The 26711-nt window shown below is 43.1% G+C and overlaps 2 protein-coding genes and 1 long non-coding RNA gene across 5 annotated transcripts in view; all 3 read left to right on the forward strand.

Moving 5' to 3' along the window:
- The window catches only part of PDPK1 (3-phosphoinositide dependent protein kinase 1), a 107233-nt gene extending 92145 nt beyond the window's left edge, over positions 1 to 15088 (forward strand). For all 3 annotated transcript variants that reach the window (XM_075010269.1, XM_075010271.1, XM_075010270.1), the window contains exons 11-14: positions 4067 to 4284; positions 9499 to 9556; positions 12471 to 12623; positions 13746 to 15088. In XM_075010269.1, the coding sequence (XP_074866370.1) occupies positions 4067 to 4284; positions 9499 to 9556; positions 12471 to 12623; positions 13746 to 13853 (537 nt within the window). In that variant the 3' untranslated portion in view covers positions 13854 to 15088. The remainder of the gene's footprint in view (positions 1 to 4066; positions 4285 to 9498; positions 9557 to 12470; positions 12624 to 13745) is intronic.
- A 2240-nt stretch (positions 15089 to 17328) lies between these two features.
- Positions 17329 to 20142, forward strand: LOC142021606 (uncharacterized). Its single transcript, XR_012647717.1, has 2 exons — positions 17329 to 19288; positions 19400 to 20142. It is a non-coding gene; the product is annotated as an uncharacterized LOC142021606 (long non-coding RNA).
- A 436-nt stretch (positions 20143 to 20578) lies between these two features.
- KCTD5 (potassium channel tetramerization domain containing 5) overlaps positions 20579 to 26711 on the forward strand; it is a 79662-nt gene continuing 73529 nt past the window's right edge. Inside the window, exon 1 of the mRNA XM_075010272.1 lies at positions 20579 to 20848. Coding sequence (XP_074866373.1) covers positions 20615 to 20848 — 234 coding nt within the window. The 5' untranslated portion in view covers positions 20579 to 20614. The remainder of the gene's footprint in view (positions 20849 to 26711) is intronic.

Below are 26711 nucleotides of genomic sequence, written 5' to 3' on the forward strand. Positions count from 1 at the left end.
TGGCTAGATGTTTGGGGGGGGGGTGTGTGGGGGTGTGTGTGTGTTTATTCCCTTTGTGCGCTGTCTCAGCTCTTCAGACAGCTGGCTCAGCAGATCTCCAGAGAACCACCAAATGACCACAAGATCTGTTAAGGGAGGGACCAAGGCACCCCACCAGGTATAATGCTGATGAAGCATGGTATTGGTATCTTGTAGACTCTGCTGGACCACTAACACATGTATGCTTATAACCGTGGATCAAATCAGTGAATGGTGGGACTCTGTTCGTCCTGGGGCTAGACAAAAACAGTTGCGAGATGCATCTTTTGACCTCAATACAAACAAATTGGTATTGCACCTCTGACATAAGAACATAAGAATGGCCATACTGGGTCAGACCAAAGGTCCATCCAGCCCAGCATCCCATCTGCCGACAGTGGCCAATGCCAGGTGCCCCAGAGAAGGAGAACAGAAGACAATGATCAAGTGATTTATCTCCTGCCATCCATCTCTTGCCCTTGTTCTGAAGGCTAGGGGCACCATACTTTATCCCTGGCTAATAGCCATTTATGGACCTAACCTGCAAAAATTTATCAAGCTCTTTTTTAAACCCTAATAGAGTCCTGGCCTTCACAGCCTCCTCGGGCAAGGAGTTCCACAGGTTGACTGTGCGCTGTGTGAAGAAAAATTTCCTTTTATTAGTTTTGAACCTACTACCCATCAATTTCATTTGGTGTCCCCTAGTTCTTGTATTATGGGAAAAGGTAAATAATTTTTCTATATTCACTTTCTCCACACCATTCATGATTTTATATACCTCTATCATATCGCCCCTCAATCGCCTCTTTTCCAAACTGAAAAGTCCCAGTCTCTCTAGCCTCTCCCCATATGGGACCCGTTCCAAGCCCCTAATCATCTTAGTCGCCCTTTTCTGAACCTTTTCTAATGCCAATATATCTTTTTTGAGGTGAGGAGACCACATCTGCACGCAGTACTCAAGATGTGGGCGTACCATAGTTTTATATAGGGGAAGTATGATATCTTTTGTCTTATTATCGGTCCCTTTTTTAATAATTCCTAACATCCTATTTGCCTTACTAACTGCCGCTGCACACTGCGTGGATGTCTTCAGAGAACTATCCACTATAACTCCAAGATCCCTTTCCTGATCTGTCGTAGCTAAATTTGACCCCATCATGTAGTACGTGTAATTTGGGTTATTTTTTCCAACATGCATTACCTTACACTTACCCACATTAAATTTCATTTGCCATTTTGCTGCCCAATCACTCAGTTTGCTGAGATCTTTTTGTAGTTCTTCACAATCCCTTTTGGTTTTGACTGTCCTGAACAACTTGGTGTCATCTGCAAACTTGGCCACCTCACTGCTTACCTCATTTTCTAGATCATTGATGAACAAGTTGAACAGGATCGGTCCCAGGACTGACCCCTGGGGAACACCACTAGTTACCCTCCTCCATTGTGAAAATTTACCATTTATTCCCACCCTTTGTTTTCTGTCTTTTAACCAATTCCCGATCCATGAAAGGACCTTTCCTCCTATCCCATGACCACCTAATTTACATAAAAGCCTTTGGTGTGGGACCGTGTCAAAGGCTTTCTGGAAATCTAGGTATATTATGTCCACTGGGTGCCCCTTGTCCGCATGTTTATTAACCCCTTCAAAGAATTCTAATAGATTAGTTAGACACGACTTCCCTCTGCAGAAACCATGCTGACTTTTGCCCAACAATTCGTGCTCTTCTACGTGCCTTGCAATTTTATTCTTTACTAGTGTTTCTACTAATTTGCCTGGTACTGATGTTAAACTTATCGGTCTATAATTGCCAGGGTCTCCTCTAGAGCCTTTTTTAAATATTGGCGTTATATTGGCCGTCTTCCAGTCATTTGGTACCAAAGTGGATTTAAAGGATAGGTTACAAACCACTGTTAATAACTCCGCAATTTCACATTTGAGTTCTTTCAGAACCCTTGGGTGAATGCCGTCTGGTCCTGGAGACTTGTTACTATTCAGCTTATCAATTAACTCCAAAACCTCCTCTAATGTCACTTCAATCTGAGTGAGTTCCTCAGATTTGTCACCTAAAAGGCTGGCTCAAATTTAGGAACCTCTGTAACATCCTCAGCCGTGAAGACTGAAGCAAAGAAATCATTTAATCGCTCCGCAATGGCACTGTCTTCCTTGATCGCTCCTTTTATATCTTTATCGTCCAAGGGCCCCACTGCTTTTTTAGCGGGCTTCCTGCTTCTAATGTATTTAAAAAACATTTTACTATCGTTTTTTGAATTTTTGGCTAGCTGTTCCTCAAAATCTTTTTTGGCTTTTCTTACTACATTATGACACTTAATTTGGGAGTGTTTATGTTCCTTTCTATTTTCCTCACTAGGATTTGACTTCCACTTTTTAAAAGCTGACATACCACGTCCAGGGACAGTAACTAGTTACTACTCACTTTGTATGTGTGTGTTTGATCAAAACATCTGTTATGTACTGTCACCTTGATTTTATCTTCTAAGGGGTAGTGTGTTTTGTTATCTTTGGGGAAATGTGTTTGATATCAGAACGATCTGGTACCACTTGCTACGGGGATGTTTGTGAGTACTCTGTGATTGGCACTTCTTGGGAATGTGTATTTCTGCAACATTAGCCCTGTTCTTGTCAAAGTCTGACAACAGCCTTGTATCAAGCCTCTGATACAATGGCTTATGTCTCAGACTCTTCCTACATGAGTAGGCACCCTCTGTGTGGCTATCAAATTGGGAAAGTTTGACATCTGAATGCCTGGGGATCAGGTGGGAGATGGGTGTCCAAACCCTTGAATGAGGCAGCAGTGAATATGCATAGACACACAAGTTGGGCACCAGGTGAATTCAGTCAGGAACCTACAGAGTTCAGCAGGGATTTTGTAGATTGCAGTGGGGGGGAATCTAGGCACCTAAAAATGGGACTTAGGTACTAAGTAGCTTGTGAATTCTGCCATTTGTATCTTGAAGAATTCCAGGGTTGGCAAGAGATCTAGGAGCACAGTGAGATGAAACTGACAAGTGTAAACTCCTAATAAGAAATGTTTGGATATGGAATAGTTTTAGAATTTATGGAAGTATCTTTCCTGAAGACAAATCAAAATTGAATTGGATTATTGCATATTTTCCTTTGTAAAAGTTAGAGAGTTAAATACTATTATTTGTATTACAGTAAACTCTGTCTTAACTGGCATTCTATCGTCCAGCACTCTCATAATTGGCATTTTTACCAAATTTTAGTTACGTTTTCCATGAGTACATTATAGTGAAAGCAAATACAGTATAAGTTCAAGTATCGGAGGGGTAGCCGTGTTAGTCTGGATCTGTAACAGCAACAAAGGGTCCTGTGGCACCTTATAGACTAACAAAACTTTTCTATTAGTCTAAGGTGCCACAGGACCCTTTGTTGCAGTATAAGTTCAGTGTACAATACTACTGTTGTTGCTAAATGAAGTACTCTGCATACATCTTTTTGTTTCTTAGTATCTAATCTTGTTTGTCTTTAGTGTTTATGCATTGCTAGGTATGCCTCTCTTATCCAGAATATTTGAATATCTGGCAACCTCCCTCTCCCGGGGCTGTCAGATATGAAAGAGATTACTGTAGATTGAGACAAACAGAACACAATCATAAAAATTAGAGGTGGGAAAGACCACATATGACTAATGACGTTCTTAAAATTAAAGTTCCACTGCTGACAAATACTTAGCCTGTTGATTTGTATTTAATTCCATTTTGAAGGATTTTCAGACATGACTGACTTCATTTTTGTGTGTACACACAAGCAATAAATTACCCGATTTATTTATAGTTTTTATTTAACCTACTAGTATCTCTAATTCAACTTTGTGTTGGTATATTACCTGTTACAAACTAAGTAAATTCTTGGCTGTCTTTTTTAGAGCATGTCATCGGAGCAAATTAGCAGTAAATCTTTAGAGTTTAAAGCAACTTCACTGTTTTTACATTTAAAAAAGTTGAATGTAGGTTTTTATTTAAAAAAAGACTGTCAAATTTGTTTTACTAATTTTTCCTTCTTTAGTACGACAATCTCCTGAGTCAGTTTGGTTGCATGCAAGTTTCTGGTTCAGCATCCTCCCATTCACTGTCTGCCCCAGAGACGAATCACCCACAAACATCTGGCAACAACATAGAACAGTACATTCATGACCTTGACAATAATTCCTTTGAGTTGGACTTGCAGTTTTCTGAAGATGAAAAGAGACTACTACTGGCAAAACAGGCTGGTGGAAACCCATGGTAAGATTTTTATGCTCTAATAAGGAAGCTACAAAGCAGTTAACCATTTGGTCTTGCTTTGGTTCCTTTTTAGCAGAATCTTAATAGTGGAACAGTTAGTGATTTAGTTAGTAATTATGCTTTTACAGCTTCAAGAATAACATGCGGTGATTAATCTGAAAAGTGGTGTATGTGATGGCACTGGAGTTGTTTTTCTTCTGACCAGTGTTCCATCTCTGGACTGAATAAACTTTGTCACATGCACCAAGACATGTTTGGACATGCACCAGCATTAGAAACGCGTGCTGGCAGTTGTGGGCACTCTGCTAATCAGCTGGATGGCACCTGAATCGCTCCTAGGTGGCTATCCAGGCACTCAGCTTACAGGGAACACTGCCTATGACTCCATATAAGATGAACTCAGCTAGCAGGTAAAAAGGTTTATTGTATTTGCTGCTTCTAGAAGATCAATTTGGAGTCTGAAAAACAGCATGGTTCTTTGTCTCTCATATAACCAGTAATACAGGTTCTTCAAGTGCTTGCTCATGTGCATTCCACACGAGGTGCGTGTGCTTACCACATACACTGGAACCAGAAGCTTTTCACTCAGCAACACCCATAGGGGAACAGCTCTGATGACCCATGGAGGTGCACACATGTGGTGCAGTAAAAGGGCACTGTGCACTCCTCCCCCACCCACAGGTCGGTCTTGCTACCAGTGACAGTTCAATGGAACTGCTGTACTTCAGCCAGTTTGTGCTGTTTCTACAGTTGCATTCTGCTTAATGTAGTTCTTTTAGTGGTTTTCTTAGTTTTGTGGTTTTATAGTTGGTTGTCACAAACTGGATTTAGCCTAAGGAAGGGACATGCCCCAGTCCTCTCAGACTTCAAACCATGTCTGGAGTGCAAACATACTGTGCTCCTTAGTGACTTGCATAACAGCTGCCTGAGGTGTTTGAGGGGCAAATTGGCAAGAACTGATATATTTGCAAATTGTTCAAGCCTTGAACAAAGGAAAAAGACATTTGCCTCGGGGCACTCTTGATAGAGTTGAAACTAATCTTGGCAGTTGACAGGTCAGACTCAACCTCAAGCACCATAACTTAGTGGCAAAGTGCTCTGCGGTGCCATCACCAGGACAGCACCATTCTCTCTTGCCAGCACCAGTCTGGAAAGCAAAGACCCTGTGAAGAGACACTCCCAGGCATCCCATAAGGATAAGGGGAAGCTGGTAGGAGAGGCAAGACTTGTGGTGGACAGCTTAACATCTCTGTTTGGGAGGCAGAAACTGGCTGTCTCCACCCCGTCCTGGAAACACTGAGTGGCAATGAAAGCCTATGGTACATGTATGCATCAGTTACATCAGAGACCTTTTTGGGCAGCACTGAAAACTTTGGCCTTGTCATTGCCAGCAGAACTCACCCAAGCAGTAGCTAAGTCAAAGGGTAAGCCTATACTGGACCCTTTCCGGACCCTGGAACCTGTGGGGGTTCACCCAGCCTTCTCAACTGTAGGACTGAGTTTCAGGTAGAAGGGTCATCAGCCTCAGAAGCTCATCCACCTAACCAAGTGCGAGTACCTGAGAGAGACCTGGGCTAAGTCTACACTTAGGAAAAACTTGAAAATGGCCATGCTAATGGCCAAATTGTAGAATACCATTGAGGCTCTGAAATGAATATTCAGTGCCTCATTAGCATGCTGCCAGCTGCAGCACTTCAAAAGTGCTGTGTTTCTCTAGCATGCGGCCTGTCTGCGTGGGGGTCCTTTTTTGAAAGGACCCTGCAAACATTGAAATCCCCTTATTCCTATCAGCTGAATAAGGGGATTTGGATGTTTGCAGGGTCCTTTGGAAAAGGACCCCCCCATAGATGAGCTGTGTGCTAGCGAAACGCAGCACTTTTGAAGTGTTGCGGCCAGTAGCGTGCTAATGAGGTGCTGAATATTCATTTCAGCACCTCATTAGCATTCTCTGATTTGGCCATTAACATGGCCATTTTGAAGTTTTTCCTAACACTGCCCCATCCCTGTCTCAGGAGTCCTCAGCTAGCCAACAGTGAGTCCTGCCTGAAGTGGCAGAACTGGTGTCACCAGCATTTTCCTCGTCCTCTCTAGCTGAGGCCGTTACAAGGCCCCTGTTTCCAGTGCAGCATGATTACGCAAAGGCACACCAGGAGCTCCTGAAGTGGATTTGTCCCCAATCTGGGGCTCCATGTTGAGGAGTTCGAGGAACTGCCAGATGCACTGTGCGAGGTGCTTAGCTCTGCAGCATCCTCACGAATGGCCTTGCCCTTACATGAGGGTGTTTATGAAAATCTCTAATGTCCTGTGGCAAACTCCTCATTTCTTCCCCATTTCCAAAAGAGCTGGGATGAAATACTTTATTCTGACTAAAAGCCTTGAATACTTTTACATCCACCCCGCTCCAAACTCCTTAGTGGTAGAGGCAGTCACACATAAGGAGAGGCAGGGGCAACACCAAATAATAAAAACTCATTAGACTTGTTTGGCCACCTGTAACTGCAGGTGGTAAGAGAACAAATTTTACAGCCAACCACCACCACCTCTTTTTGGTAACTGATTTTTAAGATGTGGTGAGTCATGGCAGAGTTTAAAGAGTTGCTTCCGCAGGGTTCCAGGAAGGAACTCAAGGCACCCCTGGACTAGGACATAGCAGCAACAAGACTTGCACTCCAGGCAGCCTCAGATGTGGCAGACTGAGCTGTGCACACCATTATCTTGGCCCTTTCATGCATCAGGCTTCCTGTCTACTCCTCTTGGGTTTGTCTATGGAAATTCAGAAGTCTGTGGGGCCTTCCATTTGATGGCTGTACTTTATTTACAGAATAAACAGGCATGAAATTAACATGCGTTTAAAAACTTCCACGCTACTTTTAAGACCCCAGGGTTTTACATTCTTGCCCCTACCTGGAAAAGGTTCCAGCTCAACTACCCTCCTGGACAAGGGAGCCAACCCTACCAGGAGCCCGTCCTCTAAAAGAGGCAGGGGCTGAAAGCCTAGTCCGAGTTGGTCTTCAGCTTCCACCCAGTCAGGCTTGATTCACATTAGGGGAATGTCTCCACTACAGGTCTACAGTGAATTTTCAGATATGCAAATCTAGCTAGAGCAATTGCATAGGTAGAATTGATGTATCTGAAATAAACTTATCTGACAGTCTACACTGAGGGGGGATGATAGGAGCGTTTCTCCTGTCAACTTCCCTTGCTTCTTGCCATAGCAAGGAGTACAGTGTCAACAGCTGACCCCCAGCAGATTGATTTCGCATGTCTCAACCAAGTGATTATGATTGTCCCAGTGTGACCTTGCCATCACTTGTTCAGCATTCTCATGAACATGGCACTGTACTTGCCATTGCTACCTTCCTAACTGTACGAACGTGTTGCAGAACCATGGTTGGCTCCTCCTCTCCAACTTTAGATCCCTAAACTTGTCAGTGTAGATGCTCTATGTGCAGAGGAACATACTTATTTGGAAAAAATCTAGCAGGTCTTGCTGAGAAGTAGGTCAGTCTTGAGGGTGGCTTTCTGTCAGGCAAAGTGAATGAGGTTCTCCCACTGTGCATCCGATTGGGGTTTCTCTCCTAAGCATGCTCTAGTGCAGTCCAATCTAGACTACATGCTGCAACTCAGGACCCAGGGCCTGGCGCATTATTCCATCAGCAGCATCTCTGCTTTTCAAGACCTGATTCAAGGACAGGATGCATTCTGCCATGACACGATGGTGAGATTCCTGCAGGTCCTCAAGAGACTTTAGCCACAGATAAAAGATCCTGCTTTGCAGTGGAACCTCAACTTGGTCCTCTCCTAGCTTACTGGGCCACCTTTTTGAACTGCTCAGATCCTGCTCCCTTTCTTACCTGTTTTGGAAAGTAGTGTTCCAGGTGGCAGCGACATTGGCAAGGCATATCTGGGAGATCAGGGCACTGACCATGGAACCAACATACACCGTCTTCTGCAAGGACAAGGTCCGGCTGTGGCTCCACCTGGCCTTCCTGCCTAAGGTTGTTTACATGTGACCTAGGACATGCTCTGACCCATGTTCTGTTCCAAGCCTCACAAGATGGCAGAAAAGAGGGGTCTTCACACTCTGGATGTTCGGAGGACATGGGCTTTTTAACTGGAACATACCAAGCCCTTCTGTAAATCTACACTGGTCTTTGTTGCTGCAGCCAATAGACCAAAAAGCCTTCTAGTTTCAACACAGGAGCTTTCCAACTGGCTGACAGACTAACTACAAGCTGGCTGTGGTCCCTCCACCACAGATAATTTGGGCTCACTCAACCAGATCTCTGGCATCTTCAGTGGTTTACCTTGTGCACATACCAGTACAGGACACTATAGAGCTGCAATATGGTCCTTGGTTCACATGTTTGCATCTCACTGTGCCATTGCTTAAGAAGCCAGAGATGGTGCTGCATTGAGCAGAGCTGTGCTGAAATTAACGCGGCCATGAATTCTTAATCTGTCTCCAGGGTAGTGATTGGAGTCACATAATGTGAAATGGACATGAGCTATCAGCCAAAGGAGAGAAGTTACCTATTCCATAACTAGTGTTCTTTGAGATGTTGCTCATGTCTGTTCTATGATTCTCCCTCCTTCCCCACTGTTGGAGTGTCTGGCAAGAAGGAACTGAGAGTGGAGGGAGTGTGCAGTGCCCCTTACACCATGCCATCCAGGCACACTCCAGGGATCACCAGAGCTGCTCCTTGAGGGTACCACTCAGGAAAAAACTCCTGGTACTGTTGCATGTGGCAAGCATAGACATGAGCAACTCATCTTCGAAGAACACCGGTTATGGAACAGGTAACTGTCTTCTTTTCAAGACAAATTTAATCTTAATTACACATCCACAGCCCCACTGTCGTCTGATTATACCATAAATAGCAGGTGAAATTCACCAGTCTTCTCCTAGTGGGAATTAAGTTGCAAATAAATTATAACCTACTGATATCTAGCAAATTGTTTTGGCATAGGCAAGAAGAGGTTGACATTTACCTAATATTTAAAGGTAAGTGTTTGACTCATGAAACAGAGGGGAGAATCTGTAGAGAGAAATTACATTGGAATCTTTAAAAAGTTCCAATAGATATTTTAAAAATATCTCTGATAAATTTGAAAGAAAAAGATAAGAATAACTAGGTTAGTAGTGGTTGTGTGGGGGCGGGGGGTAGGACAGAGTACTTCTGTAAAGATGATTTTTTTTTTTTTTTTTTAAAGGCACCAGTTTGTAGAAAACAACTTAATACTAAAAATGGGTCCAGTAGATAAAAGAAAGGTAAGTCTGATTTATCCCCTCTAACACAATGTAAGATGTCTTGTTCTTGCACCTCTAAGGCCGTGTCTACACGTGCCCCAAACTTCGAAATGGCCATGCAAATGGCCATTTCGAAGTTTACTAATGAAGCGCTGAAATGCATATTCAGCGCTTCATTAGCATGCGGGCGGCAGCGGCGCTTCGAAATTGACGCGCTTTGCCACCGCGCGGCGCGTCCAGACGGGGCTCCTTTTCAAAAGGACACCACCTTCTTCGAAGTCCCCTTGTTCCCATGAGCTCATGGGAATAAGGGGACTTCGAAGTAGGCGGGGCCCTTTCGAAAAGGAGCCCTGTCTGGACGCGCCGCACAGCGGCAAGGCGCGTCAATTTCGAAGCGCCGCTGCTGCCCGCATGCTAATGAAGCGCTGAATATGCATTTCAGCACTTCATTAGTAAACTTCGCAATGGCCATTTGCATGGCCATTTCGAAGTTTGGGGCACGTGTAGACATAGCCTAAGAGTTGTATTGCTAAGGAACCTCTCCTTGGAGTTCCCAGGTTCATCTAGGGTTGTTAGCTTTGTCACAAATGTATTGTTTTTAAGATGTCATAACATTTCCTAGCTAGCAGCTTTTCACTGATTGAATATTCTTCCTATTTTTAAAAAAATACATGCTTTGTAGGACAAAAGCTGCAGTCAGATTAGCTGATGGTGCTTCCTGTTTGTAATCAGCTGGCAACAGACATGTCCTCCTCTATCAAATTGATAAAGTTCAGTATGGTGCTGTTTTCAGTTCTCATTATGGATGTTTGCTGAATGTGGTGTTTGGGCTGCTAATATCTAAAGCTAAAATAGAAGGTATAATTGTCCTAAATATAGCTTTTAATCCTTCTAAGGTAGAATTACGCCAACTCTCATTGTAAGAGTAATTCCTCTCTCCTACGTCAGACTCGGTCTACTCTGAAATGTGTGTTGCTTTGATACAATGTCTATATTACCAGCTGTTTTTTATTTTTAAAGTCCTGTTGGACCTTTGATAGATTAGGTTAACTATTTAAAATGTTGATTATATTGACACTACAGCAGAAATGCACTGACACACACACACACACACACACACACACACACACACACACACACACACACACACACACACACACACACACACACACACACACACACACACACACACACACACACACACACACACACACATTTAGCCAGGAAGCAATAATTGTTCATACCATGCTATGTGGGCTTCACAGACTCGGTCCCTGCCCAAATGACTTACAGGGTAAGTTACATATGATAAAGGAAAAAAGAAAGTGGAAAGAAAAAAAGCAAAAAGGTGAAGACTGGACAAAGTTTTACTGTAAAGTTAATGAGGTTGGTTTACTCTGTAGTTGTCCTTTTTAACTTTAAAATATTTTTATTAACTTGTACAGGATTCAATCTCTTTCACACAGGGACACAGCTAACATTGTATGCATATGTCCCAAATAATACCTTCCAAACATGTTAGTTTTAAAAGTGTGTGTAAATGTCTATAATAAAGCCCACACACAAACCAAACAAAGGTAAATAATGTAATGCTCAATTTTTTTAAAAGACTTCAAAGACAAGCCTAGCAATTGCAGGATGGTAAGCCTCACTTCAGTCTTAGGAAAATTTCTTGACACTATAGTTTTAAAAAAAAAAAAAAAAAATCATTATACACAGATGAACATGATATGTTGGTAAAGTGTAAACATAGCTTTTGTAAAGGGAACTCATCCCTCAACAATCCATTAGAATTCTTCAGCAGTCAGCAAGCATATGGACCAGGGTGACCCAGATAATGTGGTATATTTGTACTTTACATAACACAAAAACTCAGGGAACAGGTTAGAAACAAACATAAGGAAGTACTTCCTCATACAAAACACAGTCAACTTGTGGAAATACAATGCAAGTGCAGGTTGTGAAGGCCAAAAGTATAAATTGGTTCAAAAAGAATTAGATAGATTTGTGGAAGATATGTCCATCAATGGCTGCTAGCCAGGATGGTCGGGAGTACAGTCTCATGTTCCAGGTGTTCCTAAACTTTGAAGTGACAGGGAAGGAATCTTTGGCTAGATGGACAAATAGTCTGACCCTGAATGGATATTCTTATGTTCTAACGTCTTGAAATTGTAATAAATTCAAAAACTTTACTTGAAGCCCAACTCTGAAATTAGTCAACCTATAGTAATTCTACTTCCATAACAATGTCCTGAGAGAATCAGAATCACAAAATATCTTCTGTCTGTAATAGAATAGTTTTATTAGTGAACAAAACAATTGGAGTGCATACATTATATAGTGACCACGCTGCCTGCCAGTACGTATAAGCATTTAACAGGTTCCTGATTAGATCAATAGAATAATGAAAGCAGTTATTTCCTGCTCTTTAAGGCTGTGATTCAGGAGAGTGTGTACGAAAGTGCTAAAGCCCTCTGATATCACTGTGACTTGCGTACACCCTTTGAGAGAGGAGTGGGGCAGGGGAAAGACATTAAAAATCACACAGCTCTGAGACAACATATCTGCTAGGGTAAATGCTTTCATATCTGGCATTCTATCATCTGGAACTCTCAAGTAACCAGCATTTTAACCATAAATAAATTTTCATTCTGTTTACAGTACAGTATAGTGAAAGTAAGTACAGCACCTTCAGTCTGTTTACAGTATGCAATACTACTAAATTAATCTGCGTCCCTTTTTGTTTTTTCTTCTTAATATCTAATCTTTAGTGCTTATGCATTGCTAGGTATACCTCTCTGTTATATAGATATTTGAATATCTGGCAACCTCCGAGTCCTGGGGCTGCTGGTTATGAAAGAGTTTACTGTAATATGATTGAGTTCTTCCTTTGCCTTGATATACCTTGCATTGCTGCTACTATTGTCTTTATCAGGGATTGTTTGCTCGTCGGCGCCAGTTATTGCTCACTGAAGGGCCCCATCTCTATTATGTGGATCCTGTCAACAAAGTTCTGAAAGGAGAAATTCCATGGTCATTGGAACTACGACCAGAAGCCAAGAATTTTAAGACGTTTTTTGTTCATACAGTAAGTGACTACCTTTGTTTTTTCCAAAAAGTTTTAATATTTCTTTTAATCAGTATTCATTGATAAATTATTGGAAATTAATTTGAAACTTGTTTTCATTGCTGCTGTACCACAAAGATTAGTACAATTACTCATGAGTGCTAAGTTGCTGGTATTATGTATTTTTACAAAAAATCGGGTTAATTTCTTTACCAACAAAATGTAAACTTTAAATGGACTGTGGTGTAGAAAGACATGCTGCAAGAGTTTCATCTTAGTCTCTTCAAAATTGAGTCAAAGTGCCCTTACATTTTCAGGGTTGCTAGTACAAGAGAGGAGAGTCACCAGGAAAGGGGAGGCTACATTCCCCCTTCCCCCCCCCCCCCCCCCACCCCCATGACTCCACCCAACCCTCAGCCTTTCCCTTTCACATTTCCTCACATTTCCCTTCCCCAACAACGTGTTACCTGGGCGTGGACTGGGGACCCTATAGCAGTCAGAAGTTCTCCTGGCATATCTGCCCCTACTCCTCCAGAGTGGCTGTGCCTGTGCCTGTGTACAGAGCTGAGGGGCTGGGCTGGGAGTTCTGTTCCTTTCCCTGGTGGGAGGGGCAGGGGGGAAAGGTGCAAAACTGCAAGGCCCACACATTGCCCTTCCACAGAGCTGTCCTTCGGAGGGGGCAGAAAGGGGAGGGGCTGGCAGTTCTGCCCCCTTTTCCCACTGGGAGGGGCATTAGGGAAAAAAGCAGAATGTCAGAAGCTCCTTCAGCTGCTGCACTGCCCCCGGAGGCTCTTTCAGGTATGCTATACTGGCTAAAATAACTTTCCAGTATGGTATAGCAAAACTGACTGGCATACTTTCACCACTGTAAACATTGGCGCTGACTAGAATTGTGCCAGTGATTTACTGTATCAGTTAATCAGTATCTGTACCTTAAATAGAAAATCATTTACTAGCTATACAGTTACGCAGAAATCATATACCTTTCTGCATTATAATTTTTAATATATACCTGAACAGATTTTTTTAACCATTTAATTCTGGATTAGTTTTGTTGCCATCAGTAGGATATTTATTGGTGTATTTTTTCTTTGTTTCTCTTACTATTCTTGGAATAGTTATTAAACTATTATTTACTTGTAGCCTAACAGGACATATTACCTGATGGACCCAAGTGGGAATGCTCATAAATGGTGCAAAAAGATACATGAAGTTTGGCGGCACAGATACCATCCGAATGCTGCTAAATAGTAAAGCTCATCCAAAATGTCCCAGTCTCCCTACTTGCTGCTAGAACTCCATGTGCAGCCGATCAGAGGAATCTTCCCAACCCATCTATTATCCATCTCAAGGGAAGCATATGTCTGAATTTAAAAAAAACAAAAAACAAAAAACAAGAAATATAAATGGAATTCAGGGTCGCTTTGCTTGCTCTTTGTGCTTCTGTTGAGGCTTCCACATGCATATCGTTGAAGTGAGGATCTTGCTTTTGTGCACTTCAGCTCTTTTTCTGCTGAAAACTAATGGATAGACCTTGCATTACCAGCTTTACTTAAGATCATTTAAAACTGATCTACACGCACACACCCCAGATCATGTACCGGTCCTGCACTTTATGGGGCTGGGACTATTTCTGTGACTTTCAGATTATCATTAAACTGTGTTTCATCAGGGAGCTTTTAAATGCCTCTGAGGGGTAACCAGCACCTCCTCTTTACTTTTTTTCGTCTTTTTTTTAATTGGTATCTGGCACTTGCAGTCAAGTCAGTTGCACCCTTGCGTAACTCCTAATATAGTTCTGGTTTCAGGATTTCCGTGGTACTTATTGTAATTATGTGAGTAAACCAGATGGATGTCTGGCAGAGAGACTCTGATACAGGTTGTAAGAAAGTAAAACATTGAAGGTAGCACTGAAAATTTACTAAAATTGAAATTGACTTTTGATGTTCATAAAGTTTTAAACATGGAATTTTAATTTGATGCATTTACATGTTTAATCAAGGAACAATAAACTTACCAGCATGCTTTTAACTAATTAAATGAATTTAACTAGTGAGTATAAAATGTTACTATTGAGGTAGTAATTAGACTCTTCACCTTTTCAGGAGTTGAGGGAAAATAGCTTTCTTTCCAGGGCATCCATGTATTGTGCATTTTAGCGGGGCCAGTCTCTCTTTACTTGGGTAGAGAAGGGTGAGTGAAAACTTTGATGTATTAATGTTGACTTGATTTGTCCCTTTATATAATGAGATGTACAATTATTCTTGTCCTGGTCAATGGCCAAACAACTTGCAGACCTTTTTAGCAATTCTGAAAATATTTTCAACAATTTAAATATAATAGGCTTATACATTAATCTGAATAGTTGAAAGTTCAAATGAAGATGTTGATACAAAGGAGAAAATGTATGGTACTTTAGTCATATCTGTAAATGTTTTATATCGGTCTGCTTCATCATTTTCAAATTAAATTGGTGTGGTCAAACATTTCTTGTGACATAGCAAAGAGTTCGCCTTATACATGTTATAAATAACTTCTCTAATAATGTTTTCCATATATGTGTGCGTCTAGGTAAACAAATCTCCTGGAAACAGCATGCCCATGCCTGGACAAAGACATTCCTCCCTCATGTTTTAAGCAGTATAAATACCACACCTTTTCACTCATCCATTTTCAAAAATGTGTCTCATCTCTGGTCCTTTGCCCCTTGAATCGTTTCTGTACAAATTACTCCCCCACCCCATTCTCCTCAAGGGAAGATCATCCTGCTATTTATGTCAAGAACATTGGTGGGTTCCATTTTTGTGGTTAGTCTAAATGTCCTAGAAGTAGAAAAGCACAATGCTAGATTTTTCCAGACATACCTAAAGGCCTTTTGTGCTCAACATCAGTGTTTTCAGATTCTTTAAGGAGTCTGAACAAGTTGCAACTTTCCTCATAGTTTTTTGAAGACATACTAGTGTCCAAACAAATACTGTACAACAAATTTACTAATGTGCGCGGTCACCTTTTGTCTTGGGAGAGCATGGGCAATACAATGCCTCATAGACTCTTGGTGTAATTGGAAAAGTAGAGGATATTCCTTCTGTTAAAATCTGATGCTAGTCTCAAAGCCTGTGTGTACACTTGCATTCCTCTTTTGAAATATGCATGCAAATGAGGGGTAGATTTGCATGTCTGGCAGCCCATTCGCATAGTCTTTTGAAAGCAGAAAACAAGTGTAGACACTGCTCTTTTCAAAGTAAACCCCGTCTTTGAAAGAATCCTTCTTCCCTTTTATATTATGGGAAGGATTCTTTTGAAGATGGGGTTTACTTTTGAAAGAGCAGTGTCCACACTGGTTTTCTTTTTTTGAAAGAATATGCAAATAGGGTGCAAGATATGCAAATCTACACCTCATTTGCATTTTCAATTTCCCTCATTTGCATTCCTCTTTCAAAAGAGGCATGCAAGTACAGATACAGCCAAAGTGACTTCATTCCTACTCCAAAGGCAAACCACTTGCCACTAAGTTCTTGGAGTAATACAAGATTCCAACTATAGTGACTCCATAGCCAACATTGGAGCTAAGATAATGCTTTTGTTTTTTGTTTTTGTTTTGGGGGGCGGGCGGGCGGCAATGGATACCTGTTAGGACCAAAGCTATTGACTTCAGCTGTATGTCAACTCCTTCTGAGGTAGTGCAGCAGGTTCTGAATTATAAACCTGTAACTCTGTGCTATAGACAGGTATCATTATTACCTTCTGTAGAAATGTCTGCTAGTGGTGGTGTACAACAGCTCAAACATATGCACTTCTGTTAAAATGTGGCATGTCTTGGCAAAACAGAGGTTTTGTAAAGTTGCAGCTTGTAGTGGAGTCTAGCAATTACTCCACTAACTTCAACAGAATCAAAAGTAACATTCACAGAGCTGTTTATTTCAGATGATGATATTCCATTTCTTTCTCTAACCAAATTTTTGTAAGATCACATAATTAAGCAACGCCTCTCGTCATTCAGAAATATCTCCTCCCCCTTTTGCCCACCTTTTTTTTTTTTTTTTTTTAATATATAAGAAAAGTCCCCGTAACATCTGATCTTGCACACAACTGCCCCTCTCAGAGATCATCTTTGGGTGAAAGAATGATTGCAATCACTGCTGTGTAGGTATAAAATGTTGAGTGTTTGCATGATGGGTTGCTTTGCTTGTTCAAAAATGACAATAATGCAACTAGAAACTTCTCCAGGAGGATTCCTTCATTACTTTGCCTGTCCTCTGCATATTCATATTCCTTGTTAACCTAAACTCAGCAGGTAGAGTTTTGGCACATGAAAAAATTAATGGTTTTCATTTATTATCGAGAAAAGTTAGAGTATTCAGCACTACCCTTTATAGTAGATGAAACCTTGTAAATAACAATCAGCTTACAAAAATGGTTAGCAGTCTACTGTTTTGACTTAATCAGTCCATAATGTAAATCATAAACCTTCACTGTGGAATGTACTCATTGCAGTGGAGGTTGGGGGTGATGGAGCTGAGCTGAGTCAGAGGCTTGCCATCCTTAATTTCTGCTTTATTGGAGGAGGGTTAGGTCAAATGAAACTATTCCTCACCCAGGCTGTGTCTAGACTAGCCCCCAGCTTCAAAGGGGGCAAGGTAATTAGGTGTTGGGAGATTACTAAGGAAGTGCTGCAGTGGACATGCAGCACTTCATCAGGCTAAATCTCCCCCATGGCAACTTCAGAGATTTAGCCTAATGAAGTGCTGCATGTGGACTGTAGCACTTCATTGATAATCTCCCAACACCTAATTACCATGCCCCCTTTGAAGCTGGGGGCTAGTCTAGACACAGCTCCAGTGTTTTCCCCTCCAGTGAAGAGGAGAATAGGTGAGGAAAGACTGCTACCTGCTGTTGCACGCTTAGGAAGGGACCAAAACTGTTCGGGGAGAGATTTCCCACAGTTGCTTTCAGTGGATGAGAAGATGGTCATGAAAGATGGAGACTATGGGAGGATAAGGCAAAAGCTGTAACGTGGAATGGGCAGATTTCACAGCTTGGCAGCCTGCCTAGGTCCAGTGTGGTTCCTGCATTGGATAGGTATAGCTCAGTGTAGGGGAATCCTCATGAAAAAAGCAGTTGAATGCCTTGTGAAGGAGCACACTCAATGATTCATGAGAAAGTATGGAGAAGGCACAGAAAATTGCTAAATAGCCTGCTCCAATCCTGAGAGCCCCATCAATTGTTATCTCCAGAGTGGAGAGTGTAGCTGGCCATTGAAAGCCACTGAATCTCCTTAGCCCAAATAACATGAAGAACAGAACATACTGATTTAATTCTCCTCTTTCCCAGCTAGTTACCAAGATTTCCAGAAAGATAAGCAGCGTAGCCATTATTCAGATTAAGAGACATTTAGTTTGAAGTCAGGCTCCAAAAAGGTACTGAACTCAAGTGGTGGGCCTACTTTTGAAGAAGAAGCAGTGGGATTAGTGCTAGAAAGGATACTTAACTCACTTTTTCCTTTGGGACATTTATTCAGTCTTCTGTAGAGTTTAAGAAATGGCACATTCAGGATTTCTTTGTGAGGCTGAAATTCCACCTTATTGCCATTTGCCTCAATGTCCTAAGCCCTCTTCTGAGTAACATTTAAGTTCTATCTTACATAAGTATTTCTTTTTAGCTGTAGAGGCTCCACTGTGTTGCAAGCAGTGTAACACAACAGTTGTAAGAAGTGCTATAGCATCAGAGTTGGAGTCTCTAAGGTATCTCGAGAACGAGGCAGTCTTGCCATTTTTGCTTAACGTGATTGAACTGTGTACAAATTCTGCTAGATACAGCTCTAGAAAACCTGTGGGGTGTATAAAAGTATTATATCCATGCTTCAGTTTATGAGATGATATGTAGGGCACTAATGAGGCCTTTCATATTGGGCACTTTCAGAGGATTTTGTGGACTTAGCCTCAATAAACCGAAGAAACGTAGTTTTTCGTGAATGTTTTGTTGACATAAGAAATCCTAGCTTGTCATAAATTTCCTCAATTTTAAAATAAAATAAACAGTTGCATGTCTTCTGCAAAGGTAGAAAATAAACATTGAAAATGTGCGTGTGCACCTGACTGCATATGAAGTGCGGGAGAGATTACATGATGCAAATGCTAAGAACAGCTTTGGTTGGAGAGGCTAATTACTGTACTTATCTGCATTTTTACTATTCATGCTGGATCATGCCTTACTGTTAAAGGCCACATAAGTATTTTGGAGATGTAAGTCCTGCTGACTCAAAAAAAAAAAAAAAAAAAAAAAAAAAAAGCTTACATGATAAAATTATTTCACCTTTTAATCCTGAGTAGGAGCTGAGTACTTCAACTGGATCACATTACTATCATGCTTTCAACTGAGGATGAGATTCTCTATTAGTATGTGTGATCCTGTGGGAATAAGACATGCATTATTAATGTCTTAGCTGGAGAAATGTTTGCTAAAGCTGAGCTTTGTGCATGCTACCTGCTGCTCTTTTTGGAAAGGTATTTTTAAAAGCTAAGGGTTGGACAAATGGATGTGGTATTTATATTACTTGAAGCATTTGGTGAATAGTTCAGCCATTTTATCTTTTGGCCAAAATTTTACTAAATCAGACTATAACTCGCTCCTGCGGTGTCCCCTGGCACAAAGTGTCTTCATAGATAATCCCCTCAGTCAGCTTGCAGGTGAGTAATTGTCTATGAACAAGAACAATGTATTTTCAGCTAAACTGGGCAATTTTGTAATCCTACTGGTAGCCTGCATTTCCTGATAACTTGTTTCCTTTGTCTTAAAAGAAAAACAGCTATGAACAGTGAACAACTTAAAAAATGAAAAATTTCTCAAACTGCCTGAAGCATGCAATGGACCAGTCTGCTTGAGTGAGTTCGTGGGGATAGGCTTTTCAAATAGCAAGTATGTGCTAAGTTTGATTGGATATGACAAAATCTAAAAGGTGGCAGAACTCACAACTGCTGTAACATACAAACAAAAAAACACACACACCAACTAGGAACTATAGTTTTGATAGGTGTTAGCTGTCTTTCAGGTTGGTGGCAGTCAGTCAGTGTGTAATATTCTCTACCTGGTTTGTAGCTGTAACTGTGATGTACATACAGGAAAAGTTGGAGGGGGGAGAATGCAAATGAAAACAGAAGCAAATAATGCAGTGATATTAGGATACGCATTTTGTATTTTTATTCTTATAAGGTTATTTACTGGCTCACGTTGGCCTCTAGTTCAGTCTGTGTTATTTAAATTCTAATATATGAATTATTTGGATTGAATTCATGTTCGGGGCCATGATGTTGTATGTATTGATGTACAGCCTTGAATGTGAATAATTATTGTAAACTATATTTTACACCTCTCTGGCTTTATTATATAATTTTTCTATTGGTCGATGATTTAATCATATCATAATTTAATGACTGTTTGTCTCCGCCTGCCAGCTCTCTGTGCTGTAGATGTAGCCAGTGACTGGATGATGAAATTTCACTTATGCTCGATAGTCTTGTAATAAAAGCATGTAGGGACCTAGGCTTCGGGCTCCTGCCTCTTCTTCCGTGTCGCGCGCCTCCGGGGCCGGGAGCCGCTAGGCAAGGGTGAAGCGCCAGAGGCAGCGCTGGAGGTACCAGCGCTGTTACTAGCTCCTTCCGGCGGAAATGCCGTTGTGATGTGGGACCGGGCGCGAACTCCTCCGGGCTGAAGGGAAAAGTTCGTGCGGGTACTTCCGCTCCTGAGAGATGGAGGGGATGAGGAACAACGTGCGCTGGCTGGCTGGCCTTGATCCGTGCACTGGTGGGGTATAGGCAGGAGGATGGCGACCCTCCAGAGTATGAACTTCCGGCTGTGGAGTTACGAGCTGGGAACGGATTGGCGTTTGCCTGACCCACTTCCGTCAGGGAGGTGGGAGCTGGAATTACGAACGGACACTTCCGGTAGGAGGCGGGAGTGTGGGCGGGGCTTGGCGACTGATATCCGGGTTTCATCCTTCTAGCACTGGGGCGAGGATGGCGGCGGAGAATCGTTGCGAGTTACCGGTTCCCTCCATGGGCGGCCTGGGGCTGGGTGGGCCCTGCCGCCGCTGTAGCTCTGGGGCCTCCCCTGGTGGGGTCCCAGGTAAATGGGTCAGGCTGAACGTGGGAGGCACCTGTTTCCTCACTACCCGGCAGACTCTGTGCAGAGATCCTAAGTCTTTCCTCTTCCGTCTCTGCCAGGCCGACCCTGACCTGGACTCGGACAAGGTGAGGCTGACAGAGAGACACCCGTGATGTGGGGTCGGCTGTGAAGGCCCTTGTCTTCCCGCCGCATGGGTCTGCTTCCAGCCGCGTCTCGACTGGGTTAGGCCGGGGCCCCTCGCTAGGTTAGCTGGAGGGGTGGGGGAGGTGGGACTTGTTTTGTGCTGAGGGTAATCCAGCCTGCCTTGCTCTGTGTTGGCTTAGTACTGTCCCAAAGACCAGGGTGCCCATATGTTCCTTTTTGTCTGGCATAGTCCCATATTTAAGTTCCATCACGGCCAGTCCTAACTCTTTTGACAGAAGTGGGTATTTGCTCCTTTTGCTCTTGCCAACTGATTGGGGGTAGGCTGTTATGTTTTGTTAAGGTCTGAACATTTTTTATGAAGGTCCAGAGAAAATGTTTTTAAAGTAACAATGGTAATTAATTCTAAGTAAATGAACGGCTTTGGAGTCTATTCAGAAGCATCTGATGTCGGGATTTGGTCTACGGTCTGACTATCTGAGCCAGAAGGGCTTGACTTTGAGAAACATATCAGGCTTTTTTCTGTTGTATTTACTAGTTGTATTGACAAAAACTTTAATTTTGCTTTGTATCTTACGAACTGAATATTTAGCATCGTGTGAGCAAATTAGCAATGGGGGCGGAGGGGAGGAGGGGAAGCTCCTTTTTTTCCCCTTTCTGTATCACACTTTGCTTAAAAGCAAGTATGAAATTTCATTTCTTGGGAATATATATGCAGTTTTTCCTTAATCTTTTATATAAGCTAAAAGAACACGTAGGGGGTGTTTGCACTGCCACAATCAGGAGTCCTTTAAGTTTATGTAAGTCACATATACTTATGAAGCTGTTTGATCATTTTTGTGAGGGATTGAACAGAACAGTTCTTACAACCCATCCATTTGGTCAGTTGAATTAAGCTTTTATACTGCTCAGGTGACCATTTGTATTGAAACACCCTACAAATCTATTAAAAAGCCCACAGCATCTATTTGAATGTCTGCTTTTTATTTATTAAGCTGTGATTTGCCATTTTGCATAGATGTTTTGTTGAAATCCTGCCATGTTTGTTTTGTATTGTCATAAGCCTGTAGTTTACAGAAGTGGATTGCGGGGAGGAACCTGTAATCTTCAGCTTCCCTTGATCTGGCCTGTAAGACACAGGGCTCTGCTATCCTTTCCCCAGCACCCAGAGCCAGCTGTGTTCCCCTCCTTTGGTGGGCAGTGCTAGCCCTCCTGTCTTCCCCCCAAGACCCTGCACCCTCACCCTGCTCCTGGACTGTCCCTCAAACCCACACTCTCTCACCCTACCTCCCACTGAGACCCCACACCCTCAACCAATAGTCTGCTCCAACACCCTTCCTCCTTTCCAGACCCCCACACCCAGCCTGCTTCCTGGAAATGGAGGAGTTCATATAAATCTAAACAGACATAAAACTGAACATTGTAAAATTTCAAGGGGTGGAATGCATAAGTTCTTCCTCGAGGGATTGCTCACGTGCATTCCAATTTGGGTGTGCGCCGAGCGCGTGCCCAGTTGTCAGAAGCTTTTTCGCCCTAGCTGGTAGCCCTAGGGTCGGTGCGGTGCCTGCTGGAGTGGCACCCGTATGGCTGCCCATATATGCACCGCCCGACCCACCCCCCACTCGCTTCCTTCTCTCCGTGCTGTCGGTTGTTGGAGCTCCCTCATTGATGAGAGTTCGCTGGTAGCCTTCATTGTTTTAATTTAGTTGTAAATAGTCGTCTTCATAGGTAAATAGTTCCTCTTAGCATCTAGTGAGCCGAGGTGGGACTTTAACCCCCTCAGCGCCAGGGGATGCCTGGCTCCCGGGGTTTAAAAACTGTTCCAAATGTGGCAAACGTATGCCCAAAAGTGACCCACATAGAGTGTGTTTGAATTGCCTCGGTGAGACTCACCTCTGGGAGCGCTGCTCTATTTGCAAGACCTTCAAGCTCAGGACTTTAAAAGATAGAGCTCAACAGCTGAAAGTTCTTCTAATGGAATCAGCCTTGCGCCCGGACATTTTCCCCAGCGGGAATTCAGAGCGCCGCATCGTCAGTGCAGAGTGCTCCAGCACCATTGGTGCTGTCAGAAAGGTCCTGGCACCGAGAGCAGGACTCGGCGCATAGCGCCTCCTGGTGCTATAAGAGTCAGTCCCCGGTGCCTCATAAAAAGAGAAGACGGGACCAGGGTCGATGTCAGGAGAGGAGAAGGCAAAGACAGCTTCAGGGGTGTCTGCTGGATCTCACCGTGACCGGGGTTGTGAAGTGCAGGCGGTGACTCCAGTGTGAGGCAGGAGCCCGCGCTCCCCCAGGCTGCCCTTGACGCCAGAGGCCTTTAGCGCTGCACAAGGTCTCCTGCAAATTACGGTGCCGCTACAGACGCCTCACCGGAAGCCTTCATCACCCGTGCTCCAGGTGCCTAGTTAGGCTCTAGGCACCCCAGCATGATTCCTGATGCCGGTGAGACCCCAACAAACAGTCGCCTCCCTCAGTGCCATGCAGACACTGCAGAGTGCACAGGAACTGGCAGGTGCTATGGGACCCTTGGCACCACCTTTGTCGTTTGGTGTCAGGGTCTGCATCGGAGTCGGACTCGTTTTACTCCAGCTCGGCTCTGAGCGGGAGTATGAGGTCATCCCGATGCAGCAGGCACCAGCGCCACTCCCGATGCCCCTCGGAAGGGGAATGGCAGAAGCCCCACCCCCAAGGGGCACCTCAGTGGCCCTTCTGGACCCTGTGGGTGATCCACGAGGCACAGGGGCAGGATGCAGGACTCCTGTTCAGGGCAACTGGCACTCCTCAGGTGTCGAGATCGGCACCGAGAGAGCAAGCGGAGTCGTCAGCACCAGTGCAGTTGGAGGCAACCCAATCATGGGCACCGCCCCTGCAAGCACCAGGAACTGTGGTGCAATGGGCACCAGCACCGACAGAACTGGTGCTGTCCCAGGTGCAGAGTGGCCCCATTCTCATGGCATTGTACCAGAGACCACTAGGGGGCCCTTCACCCCAGGTACTGACCACAGAACCACAAACCATGGTGCTGGGGACTCAAACGGAAGTGCCAGAACACCCCCCCCCGCCCCGTGCTGGTGGGCTTAGAGGGCGTGATGCCCTCATTTTCGTCCTCCCCAGATGAGGCGTTAGCTGGATCTTCTTCATCCCTAGTACTGGAGGATGGAGGGGTGTACCAGCAACTGTTGAGAAGGGTGGCCCAGAATCTGGGGGTGCAGGCGGAAGAGGTCGGGGTGAAATAGTCCCTATTACAAACACCCTTTCAGCATCTGGACCATCCAGGGTGGCACTGCCCATTATAAAGACAATTGCCAACACAGCAAAGACAGTGCGGCAAACTCCGGCCTCAGCCTTCCCCATGGCTAGGAAAAATGAACACCAGTATTTTGTCCCGACTCAGGGAAATGAACATCTGTGAACCCATCCTCCCCGACTCCCTTGTTGTGGATGCTGTGAACAATAGGGAGAGGCAAGAGGTTCATGGTTCCTCCCCTAAAATCAAAGATGCCAAAAGACTAGACCTGTACGGTAGGAAAGCTTACTCTACAGGTGACTTACAGTTGAGAATCGCTAACCAGCAAGTCATGGTTAACGGGTATGCGTACAATACAGCCAGCTCCCTTTTTTGATCAGTATCGGGGGGTAGCTGTGTTTGTATCCGCAAAAAGAGCAAGAAGTCCTGTGGCACCTTATAGACTAACAGATTTATTGGAGCATAAGCTTTCATAGGTAGTGCATCTGATGAAGTGGGTCTTTGCCCCCAAAAGCTTATGCTCTGGTAAATCTTTGATCAGAACGTCTAATTTGAGAAATTCGGGGTTCTCTTGTGAAATTTGTGCAATATAGTGAAAGGTGGCCTTTTTAGTGCGTTTACAAGGGCTGTGATATATTTTTCATGGCCATGAATTTGGGAGGGCCCCACTCATCTGGATACAGTCACCTTCTTAACCTAGTGTTTAGGTCTAAGGATAAACCAAGTCCCACTTTGCGTTCCTTTGCTGTTTGGGAGATCTAGGTGCGGCTAGTTTATAACGTGGTGAATAGTGTGGGGCACTATTGTGCTAGGTGTTGTACAAACAAACATGAAAATACCGTTCCTGTCCTGAAGAGCGATAAGATCCCACAGTTTCAGGTTGACTGTTGTACATCTTGATGGTTCCAAATTGTTTTAAAGCCACACTACCTGAGACTCACAGCAGATTCAGATGTGGTTGTAACATTCTAGACATGATTTTCAGTATTCTGCTAATAAAAGAAAAATGTATCAAACAAAACATGGATCTTTTAGTGTCTATTGATCTGACAGAAGTGTTTGATACAGTTAATAAAGAATCATTGTGGGTAATCCTCAGCAAAGTTGTGTTAGTCTGCCAAAAGTAAAGTTTATTCATTTATTTCAAGAGGGGATGCAAGGCCAGGCATGTTTTAGTGGAGATATCATTGAATCCTTTCCCATTTCAAATAGAGTCAAACAAGGCTGTGTCCTTGCTCTTGTACTTTTCAACCTTTTCTTCATCAAGGTTTTCAACCATGTTTATATATTGGCTCAACAAAGGCATATACATTAGATACAGACCTAATGTCTTGCATGTCAATCTTATAAGATTTAAAGCAAAAACATAAATACTAGAACTACTACTAAGAGGATCACACTGTATATGATTGTGCCCTCCTAGTGTACACAGGGAGCTATCTAATACATTGCTTCACTGAAGCAGCAATCTACAATCAGCTTGGAGAAAACTGTGATCTTACATTAACTATCTTCACCCCTCTGTGTCATCTCCCTTGGGATATTCATTAGTGGAACCCAACTGAAGTCAGTTGACAGTTTGACCTATCTCAGCAGCAATAACTCCACAATATCTCCATTCTCTTGAAAAAGTGCTCACAAATGGGATATAGAAAGATTCTCAGTCATTTAGGGAAAACTACATAATAAAATCCCACACAACCTTCTAAAAAAATAAATAAAACTTGGTAATGCTTTTAAGAACATAAGAACATAAGAATGGCCATACTGGGTCAGACCAAAGGTCCATCGAGCCCAGCATCCCATCTGCCGACGGTGGCCAATGCCAGGTGCCCCAGAGAAGGAGAACAGAAGACAATGATCAAGTGATTTATCTCCTGCCATCCATCTCCTGCCCTTGTTATGAAGGCTAGGGCACCATACTTTATCCCTGGCTAATAGCCATTTATGGACCTAACCTGCAAAAATTTATCAAGCTCTTTTTTAAACCCTAATAGAGTCCTGGCCTTCACAGCCTCCTCGGGCAAGGAGTTCCACAGGTTGACTGTGCGCTGTGTGAAGAAAAATTTCCTTTTATTAGTTTTGAACCTACTACCCATCAATTTCATTTGGTGTCCCCTAGTTCTTGTATTATGGGAAAAGGTAAATAATTTTTCTATATTCACTTTCTCCACACCATTCATGATTTTATATACCTCTATCATATCGCCCCTCAATCGCCTCTTTTCCAAACTGAAAAGTCCCAGTCTCTCTAGCCTCTCCCCATATGGGACCCGTTCCAAGCCCCTAATCATCTTAGTCGCCCTTTTCTGAACCTTTTCTAGTGCCAATATATCTTTTTTTGAGGTGAGGAGACCACATCTGCACGCAGTACTCGAGATGTGGGCGTACCATAGTTTTATATAGGGGAAGTATGATATCTTTTGTCTTATTATCGGTCCCTTTTTTAATAATTCCTAACATCCTATTTGCCTTACTAACTGCCGCTGCACACTGCGTGGGTGTCTTCAGAGAACTATCCACTATAACTCCAAGATCCCTTTCCTGATCTGTCGTAGCTAAATTTGACCCCATCATGTAGTACGTGTAATTTGGGTTATTTT

Source organism: Carettochelys insculpta, chromosome 16 (assembly GCF_033958435.1).
Source record: "Carettochelys insculpta isolate YL-2023 chromosome 16, ASM3395843v1, whole genome shotgun sequence".
Lineage (NCBI taxonomy): Eukaryota > Metazoa > Chordata > Testudines > Carettochelyidae > Carettochelys > Carettochelys insculpta.